Genomic DNA, 11751 nt, shown 5'->3' with positions numbered 1-11751 from the left:
GTCACCCCCCAAATAATCATAATAATTTTTCTTCTTCTTCTTTTTCTCTTCTCTTGTTTTTTCTTTCAGTAAGTAAAAGCAACATTTAACTGGCCTTACAATGAAAGTGGGTGGATTAAACACCTCTGTTCCAGAAGAAGGGGTAAGAAATTAGAACACAGGCATCATTCTTCCTGAGCGAGCAAAGTCAAGTTTCTCTCTAGCTGTGTCCTCTTTTGAAGGAGTAGTTGATAGTGACCAAACTGTACCCATACTAAAGTATTAAGTTCATCTCAACTCTGCTCTGTGGCTTTTTGCTGTCTTAAAACAAAACGGCAGCCCAGAAATTTACTGTTGAGCATATTCTCTGTAAAAAAGACTAATAGCAATTTGAACACGGATGTGATGTACATTTGACTCCAAGAGAGTAAGGAAAAGTGTCTCTTCAAATGAGGTGCCCATTTTTACCAACAATTTAAATACATTGCTGACGATGGTGAAAAGAATTGTGATGAATCCCATCTACATATTTTACTTATTTAAAATCAAATATTTGCCTCCTGTACCCCCCACCAAAAGAATGAGAGAAAACAATTCAACTAGCGGAAGCCATTCTGTTCAACATGTGGGTGCCTTGGAGTGAGAAAAGAAAACCTGTCACTCTCTTGGTGGGTCTCCCTTCCCGTATGTACACCTTTCACTGCATGAGAATCTCATTATGCTGAGGGTGATCAAGCTTTTGAAGACCATGCATTTTATTCCTACAACATGACTGCTAAACGCTTGTAACTTACCTCCATAACAATGATTTTTCCAATACTAGAGAAGAAACTTGCTGTGTTGGATTTTATTAAAAGACTCTATGTTTGTATACTATCCTTTATGAATGATTTAAGGAACGTTTATGGCCATTAATAGCTCATTAGAGCTATTCATCAACTCTTTTCAGTTTTATTTGTGGGCACCCGGTAAGGCTGTGCTTTCCTGTCCCCTTGAAGTTAGGTAGAGCCACGTGACTTGCTCCAGCCGTTGAAAAATGACCAAAAGCAAGGTATACAACATTTGAAAGGAGACTTTCAGAGTCTGTGAAAGATTTGCCATGTTCCCTTTTTCCTGTCCTCGGGAAATACAGAAGCATAGAAAGGAAGTCTCTCTCAGACTCCCATAGTGAGGCTGGCGTGGAGCAGAGTCCCCCAGTCAAATTGTGATGGACATATCACATGAATGAGAAATCAACCTTGGTTATTTTGAGCTCACCCGTTCTGGCTGATTCATAAGGATAATTTTGATTATACACCATTTTTCCAACACATAACTTTATAGCATAAGATGTGACTCCACCATGTAGTTAGGCTTCCTAGAAAATATTCAGACACCATAGGTTTCAATCCACAAATTTCTCCAAAAGGAACACTGGAGACACTTACTATGTAACCAACATAGTTTAAAATGGGAACTGAAGGAGAGGCAATGACCAAGAGAAATTGGAATCCACATTTATTGATGAGAGATATATACATAAAAGTTAAAACACTTAGTGAAATATTGGATTTACAGATTATTTCCAGTATATAAAGAATATCCAGTTATTTTACACATGAATTGTTACAGTGATCAGTCCACATTGTAAGAAAGCTTAGAAAACTAAAGAAAAACAAAATACTTCAACTACCCAAAATGTGCTTTGCCATCAAGGCATTTCTAGTACCATAAATAAGAAACAATCCCAAAATTAGTTGACATTTTTACCTTTTTTCATTAGTCTTTAAACACTATGTGCTATAGATGCTTTATGTTACATGACTTTAGGCCAATGGGGATTGTGACTATGGGGGAAACAATTATTCTTGTCTTTTATTCTGGACACACAGGAATCTTCAAAGGGAATCTTGCCTAAAGGCTAGCTTTCTTTCAGTAAGGTTTCCATCCAGAATTTGACAGGAGTTTCAAGGAAAAAAAAAAGTGTCTGTCCACATTTACATCCCTTCACTCCAATCACTGGAGAAGCCACTGAAAATTAATGTGCTTTGTGCCCTCAGAGGATCTCTTAAGCTTCACTCCTCTTGTGAAAAGAGAGGGGCATTCAGTGTTCCCAGTGGCACATGGTCATTCTTCTCTGTCCTTACAGACAAAAGAGGAGTTACAGAAACTAGAGACCCCACAATATTCCATTTAGTGATAATTAGACAGAACGTGTGTTTTAGGAGGCAAGTATATAATTGCATTACTTAACCTCATCTTCAATCACTTGAAACACACACACCCTACTTAGGTGGAGGTCCTATCCCCTTCACATAGATGGGATCTGTGCATCATCAGTTTTTGTTTGTTTTTTGTTTTTTTGCAACCCCAAAGCTGTACACTGACCATTCCTGTGCTTCTAGCGCTCTTTCTAGAGACAATTGTGCAGTTTACTACCGGAAGTGTGCTTTTCTGGACTTTTGCCTGCATGGCAGTTAGTCAGTGAATGTCTTCCCTATACCCTGACTCAAGAAACCGAGGGGGACAAGGCTCTTCAGAACCTTTAAGTCATGAGCATGATGATCAGTATTTGGCAACCAAAGAGACAGACCTTTACCTAAGGACATGATGCTCACACACGCATGCTCAGAAGCAGACTAACCTTTTGTCTCTCTGAGCCCAATCCACCAAGTGAAGGAGGGCTGGAGATAAATGTCCTCATTCTAAACCTACCTAAGCCTAGATAATCAAAAGTCCCACAGTTGCATTCACCATGCATTCCCCAATGTCAGGTGACCTTTCAATAAGAATCACGACACACATCCAACCCTCCCTGTCCCTGAATTGCATATTTACAAATATACTGGACACACACAGACTTTCAAACAATCATCGGTACAAAGGATTCAAAGATAAATTCTTCACTGATAATACATTCCCAAGTCACAATAAGAAAGAGGAGAAGTGATTCGTTCCTAGGCATCTAAGAAGGAGAAGAAGGGAATTCAGAACACCAAGTAACACGTCTACTGCACTTAGATGAACAGCCAAAAAATAACGTTTGAATTAAATTACAATACTTCTATATACCATTTCACTGAAATTACACATAAATACCTACATTATAGCTACACAAAGTGCATAGGCACTGTTCTTCATGCGTGAACCAAGTGTTACTGTGTACACACAAGAACTCATGCTTGACAGCTATCTGTACTTGAAAATCACAGATACAATCATTGCCAGTTGAGGGCACATCTAATCTGTTTGCTTAATGAGGAGCAGGTTCAAATACACATCAGTACACTTTCTATGTAACTGACTAATTTTCTAAAACATAGCAAAAATACTAGCCCTACAAGCATATCAGAAAGCGTGTTTGGCGAAAGGAACCGTCCCCCCAACCCCACCCCCGCTACCCCGCACCCTATCTTTGCAGTGGTTATTGATTTGCGTTTTAGGGACATTACACAGACTGTTACTCACCTGAGAACGGAATCTACCTGGGCTGCTTCCAAACAATTTCAATGTGAATCTAAGCCCCAGTGATAAGAGTATTGCTTCATAGCCGGCACTAATATTTTTTTCTTAAAAACATGTGCTCAATTCACATGACAATGTGACATTTGCCACCAATTTGCTTGGCAAGAATGAACTGTGACAAACCTATTTTGATTTGCTTCCTAGCCCTCACCCTCAATCTCTCGCTATTCAAAGTTTTCCTAAGCCAGTTTTCACATAAATTATTAGGAAGGCATGGGAGATTCTGACATAGAAATCATCCCACTATTATTACCTTATTTTTCATTTTCTTGGAGAAAAGCAAAATTAGAATGCTTAGCTGGATGAAAAACAAGGCCTGGTGTCAAAAATAAGGAGTCAGCACCATTCCTCAAGTGAAAAAGACTAAGTGTTTAAATGCATATCCTAACCAGCTAAGGGACTCAAGCAATTCTTTGTTCTTAATGGTCGTTTTGTTCATTGCATCGCAAAGGACTGGGTTCTTACATTTTTCAAATGTGGCTGTGTGCTCAGGAAACAACGGATGGCTCTAAATTGCTGTAGAAACGTCTTGTGCTCTAATGAATTATAATTCTACGTATGTGGTTATATAGAAAATACCGTAAGAAAATATCTGTCTGCAAAATTACAGATACTAAATAGTGTAATTCAGTCTACGCTGAGTTCATTATGATTTATGAGGACTAGATACAAACCTATAATATCATTAAAGGCTAAATCAATATTAAACATATAATATCCAGGTCTCTAAATATGTTTTCTCATGCTCTTTATAAATAATAGCAAAGAAGCCCAGGGATTTGTTTAAAAAAGAATGTAAGATTGGGCTGGAGGAAGTTGTGAGTTTGGGGTGAAATACTGATCAGAAGGCAATATATTGTCCCTGGTAACATAGATTTTTACCAAGAAGCCAAAATATATCTGCTGGCAGCAAGATCAAATTAGATTCACAGTTTGTCAGCTCTCTCCTCAAGCTGTAGAAAACAAATAGAAAACCAATATACAAAATCCTCACAAAAGTAGTTTTTTATATACAAATCTCTATGGTGACCAGGTAATCTGATCCGTCTTGTGCAACATGGAGATGTAAGACTGAGGTTTCCAGGGGAAGGAGGAAAGGAGGGAGTTAAGGTCGTTTATGGAAAGATCTGGATGCCAAAGGATGAGTTCCTAGTAAGGAGAATAATTCTCCTGGAGTAGGAAGCAACCAGAGTGCCAGTGTCCTGCATCAGACATCTCGGAGAATTTGTTCCGTGGGGGCGAAATCGCAGAGATACGCTAGACCAACTTCCTAGTGTGTGCATTTCCCTCCAACCAAGGCAGCAGGCTGTTTCCAGGCAGGCTAAGTGGTTGCCATGAGAAGAACCCGAGCCCTAGAAGGAGCGAGGCTCCCCCTGCATCATCGCCATCTCCACGGAGGATGAGGACAAGGGCGACAGTCAGCTGTTACGTTCCAACACTCACCCAGGGGTTGGGGGTGACTCCAGAGGAACTGGAGACCTGTTGCTACCCAGGCTCGAGGTCAAGGGCTGACTCTGCAAGGCAGAGGGATCTGTTCCAGTAGCAGGTTTATCCTCCGCTCAGAAGGGCCCTGTGTAACAATCAGAAGGGCTTTAAAAATATCCAAATGGATTCTTGCCCCAGAGGCAGGAAGGTGAAGCAAGGCTGGACACAGGGAAAAGAAAGCCAGTAATTCCTCAGAATATTATTTTGAGTTGAATGAAGTCAGAACTTGAGGGCTTCTCCGCCTTTTCTATACATTCTTATATGCGTCTGCTAAGAAATACATTTTTCTTGATGCTCTTATGTCAGATCTTCTGCGCTAAAAATTTGAACAAACAAATGAAAAAAAAAAACTAACCTGATCCTTTTAGTACTAGCTTTACATCTCTCTCCCCCAAATCTACAGAGCTGAAGTCTTCTCTGGCAATATAGGTGCTCACAATAGTACCAAACCTATTCCGTACTTAGCAGGAGTTTGGATGAAGAGTAAGGGTGAAAAGGGTGGTCCACTGCAGAAGTACCAGAACGTGCAAGAGATTGTTCAAAGGCCATGGCTGGTGACATGCACCTTGCAGACATACATTTTACCCACCCTGGAAACTCCTCAGGCACTGAAGAAGGCAACGAGCGCCAAACAACTCCATTCTTGTAAGATAGACCATCTCCATCCGTGATGTGATACCCACAATAAAACCAAAGCAAGAGGAAAATTTGAAAATGAATTCAACTAGCTATTCTTGCCTATCTCTCTAGAGGAAGGACTTTGTCCCGGGCCCATCCTGTGCATGGATGTGCGTGTCTGTGTACGGGTGGAAAGGGAAAGTATTTACAGACAGTTGCTGTTATTGTGTAAGTCTTGCACCAAATTTTGTAAGAGTGTTCAAGTGTACTTGCCAAAGGCTCCCAAATTCCCATACTGGGTTGGCAATCAGGTCTGCTTGGAGGAAACTGTGTGTTTTGGGTATTCAGAGTGGGCTCTGTTGCTACAGCAGGAATGATGCAAGAACTTGAGGGAGGCCATAGACTCGTCCTGGCCCCCTCATGGTGACTCCGGCAGCATTGTTCCCTGAGCTGAACTGCTACTTCTATGAGGACAGTGCCTTAGGCAAAGGACAGTTTTATAAAAGGATATCTGTTTGTATCCCCAAACACCAAAGTGTGGATTAACGTGGCCAACTTCCATGCTTGTTGTAAAACATCAAATGAAGATAGAGGCTTGAATTTCATTTTCCCCAAAGGGGATTAGAAAAATCCAAATTGGTTATTCATTATTGTTGGCTCCTCTGACTTAAAATACAAATAAGTAATGTTTGAGAGTAGTGAGCCTCTTATGAAAGAAGAAATTGAAGCAGCAATCATTATTTCATGGATTCTTAGGACTGGAAGGGGGTTTTCATCATTTAATCCAACCCTTCGTTTTTTTTTTTTTCTTAAATGGGGCTTGGATGTGAAGTGACTTGTGTAAGTTATACGAATAAAAATGGGCAGAGTCTAAGTCAGACGTTTGCTCTACCCTCCTGCATTATTTCTCCTCGTTTCTATGTCATCCCCTGAATCAGCTGTGCTGTGCTATGAAATTAGATAGGACTCAAGTAAGATTCTCTGTCCTCTATTCTAAAACAAACCCTTGCGCTAACTCGTACGGTCGTTTACTAAATTGTCCCTAAAGCAGCAACAATGATCATTGGAATAAGAAGAGAGCAAAAGGAAGAGTAGAAATCAGGTTTTCTTTACAGGAAAATCATAAGCAACTGGTACCTGAGCAGCTTTGAACTCACTCCACCGGAGGAGACCAACCTGCCTGCAGCACGACCTGCCTGGGTAGGCACTCGCTGGCCCTTCTAGGTTTTGGCCCCAAATTACCAGAGACGGAGACCATTTATTTTCTCTGACAACTGGACTTACAAATTTTCACTTCAGAATTCCTTCAGGCTCTTTGCTTTTAAATTTAATATTTTTGGGCTGCTAGACCATAATGTTCTTATTCAAAGAGCAAATATTACAAAAATTTAAAGACCCTATTTGGTCCTTTTTCTTGGCCTGGAATGAATTCATTTTGGGAATAAGCAAAGCCAAACCGGCAACCCACACAACTGAGCAGCAATGTGGGAAGAGCCACCTCCACCAGGTGTGACCGCTGTTTAGTCAGTGCTCCAGGCAAGAGCTGCTGGGGCTTGTCTATCCAGACTCCAAACGATGAAGAATTCTCTCTGAGCATGTGAGTATCTATTGGGATTCATTGCTGTATTTCTGACAGCTACCTGGGTCAGAACTCATCATCTGAACTTTCATAGTCAAGATCTGCGTGATCTAGGTGACTCCCTTGATTCTCTGATGCTCTTTGCATGGAGAACAGAGCACAGAACACTTGATTCAGACAAAAGTGAAATATTATACCAGAATTTTTGCTATTGAGGACAAAGGGATATGTGGTGTTTGCAAAAACATGTCAGAATTGAATTTCCTTTCAGGGGTCCATTAGGTGAGTTACCCAACTCCAAAAGGGCCTCCTCACAAGATACACACTTGCAAATGACATACTTCTCCGTGCACAAGTGGGAATGATCGGAGACCCTCTAATCAACCAATCTTTGGGATTTTTCACCTTACCTCCCAGGAGTACATCTCCCCCTGCAAACTGAACTTCCCCTAAGTCTTTCTCAGCTTCCACCAGTCCAAATCCAAAAGCTAGGCATTTGGGGACCCTTTCTTTAGACTTTCATGAACACCCACGCTGATGAGTCATTAAAGAGAAGTAAACACTTGTATCTTATGAAATATGGTAACTTCTGCAGGAAACGAGACTATAGGTGTGTTTCCACACCCAATAGGAAGTAAAGAATCAAATCTGATGGCGACTTGGTTCAGAACTCAAGTTCTCAAGTTTAATATTGAAGATCTCCATGATCTAGATGATTGCCTTGATTCTCCGATGCTCTTTGCCTGGAAGGCACATCCTCAAAGATCTAAGGGAAAGTTTACCTTGAGAGTTAAGCCCTTCTTTTCGCTGATTGGATTTGATTCACTGAATTGTAAAAAGGAATCAAAGGATGACTCTGCTTGGGTTTCCCAAAGGGTGAAAATGAGAAAGGAGAGGATAAAAGTCTATTCAGTTTGTTTTCTCCTGAAATGATTCTGATTCCTAAAAGGAGTGAATGAGTCCATAAAAAACAGTGTTGCCAAAGCCCTGACTTCACAGATCTTATAGGATGCAGTGTATGTCTGGCCTGCCTTGTCTGTGTACAAGTGTAACATTTATGCATCATCAAACATTAATGGACATTACAAGCATTCATATTTGTGTTGGACCTATTAATATAAATCTATGCATATAATGGACAGATTATAATATCCTGCTTAGAAAAAGGTTGTTAGAGGTATATTCTGGATCTACTGGTTCTGTTTATGGCACATATGCTGGGCAAGGGAAACCGCAGTGGGCGTGGCAGAAGAATGAATAAACATGGCTAACAAAACCAGAGGACACAGTCATACGCCAGCTCTACATACATCCCGGATTTTTCAGGCTAGTCCTGAATTTGAGAAATTGCTTATTTTTAACAGGATTTGTTGAACTTCCAGATAAACTGATTTCCTAAGTATATTCGCATGAAACTTACCACACACAGTTTCAAACCCGAAAACCCTGCTTTGTTAAGCTGTGCCACTTAGTTTCTTCTGAACACACTGTCCCCTTATATATTTATAGGCTAACTTGACAACTAGGAAAGAGTGGAAGACAAAGCAAACAAGGAAGACTTTTAGGCAGAGCCTTGGGAAGACGGTCCTGAGGCCCCTCCTTCGAGCAACATGTCAGCACGTACAAGTGCTAAGCTGGCCTCAAACAGCAAAAACACAAGCTCCTAGGTGCCTCTCTTAGATCCTTGTCTTCATCATAAAAAAGCTCTTGGGAGCACCACTTAAAGAAAATTCCTAACAGTTTCACAGTTAAATCCAGGAACTGTCCCTTTGACCCACAGTATATGCTGTAAAGGATGCATTTTCCACTACATTTCAGCACGTCAGTGGACACCCTCTGAGCTGTCTGTCTAATGAAAATGAAGACCAATGCCATTAAAAAAAAAATTAAGCAAAAGCAGCTTAATACTGCTCAACAGTGATCCTTAAGAGACAAAGCTACTAGAATCTCTCGTATGTTCAAAAGGTATCTGATTTGGAAGAGAAAAGTCACAAAGAGTAGGTAAAAGGGTATTCAATGTCCATAAACACCCTCTCCCAAGAGAATGTGGACCCTGACTGTTTATGAATCTCTCAGCACCCATCTGCTGGCCTCAGACCTACTCCCACATTGGACCAAGGCTCTACGTGCTCCTTAGAGTCAAATGTGCTTTGTTTCTCAGTGATTCACATTCAAGTTCTCAGGAAACTCCCAAAGCCAGAAAACTTAGGAAAATACTGTGGGTTATTTGATAAAAAATGATAGGACAGACATGAAAAAGGTAGCTTGGGGGTACCTACCCCATGCAAGGCACGGTGCTACTCCAATGATATTATTTCTTCCCTCAAACTTTCACAGCCTTAAAAAGATTCCATCTCAAAGTTCTGTGGAGCCATCCTTTGTTCCTACTGCATGGCTCAAAGGCTGCCCTGACTTTGCTATAGAACTGTCACCTTTATAGGATTTTGCACATGTGTTTGTTCTGGGTTCCTTTCCACAGAGAAGACGAGGGAGAAAGACAGGCTTTGCTTCCAACTCTGTCCTGTAACTGGCTTTACGTGCTTCAATAGAATATTTTTTAAAAGCTTCCTGCGTATTTGATAACTAACAGTGTTTGGTTTTGTTTTTGTGTTTATCAAGAGATTCGTATTAAAAGAGGCACAGCCAACACAACTGTCCTTCATATGTGAGGAAAGTAAAATGATTAAGCCGTCGAACTGGATGAGAATACGACTGAAGTAATTTGGGAATTAAGAATGTTTTTTTTGTTAGAAACCCAAATCAGAATTTTACGATGAAACAAAGAAACTGAAGCATAGATCAAACGATCTCACTTGATTTCACCACGCCAGGTGATGCAAACCAACCGTAAACAAATTTGACTCTTTGAATCTGGTTAAAATGTGTGTTGACTGTGCTCTCTTACTTTTGTCAATATATACAGTAGTTGCTGCACATTACAGCCTAATCCATGATCAACTTTAGAGCAAATTATGAAACATACTTTGACACTTCAACAATGATCCCCACAGACTAGGTAGGGTAGAGCAGAGACTCAGCGGGTTCTGTAAGCAGCTGCCTTTAAGAGGATGGCTCCCACTACTCTTTGAAACATTTAGCTTAAACAGTCTACAGAAGAGAAATCAGCAAAGTTCCCTAAGACGGGTACTTTCTTTTAACCAACACAAGGGCAGACGCTACAAGACATTTAAGGGGATTTACTTCTAGAGGCGTCTAACAGAATGTCTCGTGCATTACACGGCGAGGCCTGGAGAACACTGGAAGGAGTAACACACTGAGAGTCTGCTCATTACCGCGAGTGCCTGGAATGTGCCACCCGGCTTTAGACGTGTCCCCTGGGAAAAAGGATCCATGGTTGGTTCTGCATCTCGAGGGAAAAGGGAAGCTGGCAAGGATGCGTCTTCAATTCAAACTGATTCCCCCAGCAGCATCCGTTCAAACAGTAAGACAAATGAGAAAACTAGACGGTTACGAAGCATTATTTGGCAAAGACACAGCACCGTGCCTCTCACTGACTCACAACAGATCCTCTAAGCCTCAGCTAACAGATTAAGTCAACACAGAAATACATGTATTTTTTTTTCTTTTTAAAGAAAGGTCATTTATATCCTCTTTTACCATAAGACACACTGGGGAGTTTATTCAAGGATTTGCTGAGGGTCATATCCTTATTTTTCACGTTTCCAAGGTTCTTCCTCAACACTGCCGTCGGCTGACTTTCCGTTGGTTGCCAGAGTTACCTGAAAATAATTATCATCAGCAACCAGCTTACGGGCCATGAACCAGAGAACCACCCCGTGGATTATGTGGAGGAGCACCAGACCCAGGTAGGGAGGACTTCAATATCAGTCCCTTCCAAATTGATTTTGAGCTGGTCTGGGTTTTCAACACTGATTTGTGAACATTAAAAAAAACAAAACATATTTGCTTTATGGGGTATTGAGGGACTCGAGAGACCCTGCAAGTTAGGGGATAACTTCTACTATGCTTTTAGGGTTGCAATGGTGTCTAATTATCGAGAGACCCATCACACGCTAATGCAGTCCTTCAAACATAGTGCCCTCGTGCTACTCCATACAACCATAGAGGAAAAAAAATCCAGAACTAGGCAGCTAGTTCTACTCATGCACGTGAAAGGTTCAGCTGCAGTGAGGCCAGGTGGATTTCATACCCGTCCAATTTTAAAATCAGAAATCGTGATGGTCTGGCTCTACCCAATAAGCTATCCAGGCCTTTAAAAAATCAGACTGGAAAGGAGGGAATTAAAAGCCAGAGGTCAGTGACATGTATATGTGAATTCTTTCCATGCAAACATTTATTAATCAACTGTAATCACCAGACTGTCCAGATCTTGCTTCCCTGGCTCTTAAAAGCGAACTGAACCCTTACACAGAACGGGAGGGTTTCCCCTCCACTTCTAAGTTGTTTTCCTAGCTTACCTTCCATCTGTCTGTCTTCAAGGTCATGTGCAAACTTAAACCCACGACTGATATTCCACATAATGGAGAGACTGGATTTATGGAAGCATTAGGATATGGAGACATGACAAACGCAGCAATGTTTGAGAGAAATCTGACCTTCTCCTG

General features: G+C 41.0%; 1 protein-coding gene across 3 annotated transcripts in view; it reads right to left on the bottom strand.

Moving 5' to 3' along the window:
* Nucleotides 1–1459: 1459 nt before the first annotated feature.
* SLC1A2 (solute carrier family 1 member 2) overlaps nucleotides 1460–11751 on the bottom strand; it is a 108282-nt gene continuing 97990 nt past the window's right edge. For all 3 annotated transcript variants that reach the window (XM_010964674.3, XM_045523894.2, XM_010964677.3), the window contains exon 11: nucleotides 1460–10905. In XM_010964674.3, coding sequence (XP_010962976.2) covers nucleotides 10834–10905 — 72 coding nt within the window. In that variant the 3' untranslated portion in view covers nucleotides 1460–10833. The remainder of the gene's footprint in view (nucleotides 10906–11751) is intronic.

Source organism: Camelus bactrianus, chromosome 10 (genome assembly GCF_048773025.1).
Source record: "Camelus bactrianus isolate YW-2024 breed Bactrian camel chromosome 10, ASM4877302v1, whole genome shotgun sequence".
NCBI lineage: Eukaryota > Metazoa > Chordata > Mammalia > Artiodactyla > Camelidae > Camelus > Camelus bactrianus.
This window is presented reverse-complemented; position numbering and strand designations above follow the sequence as displayed.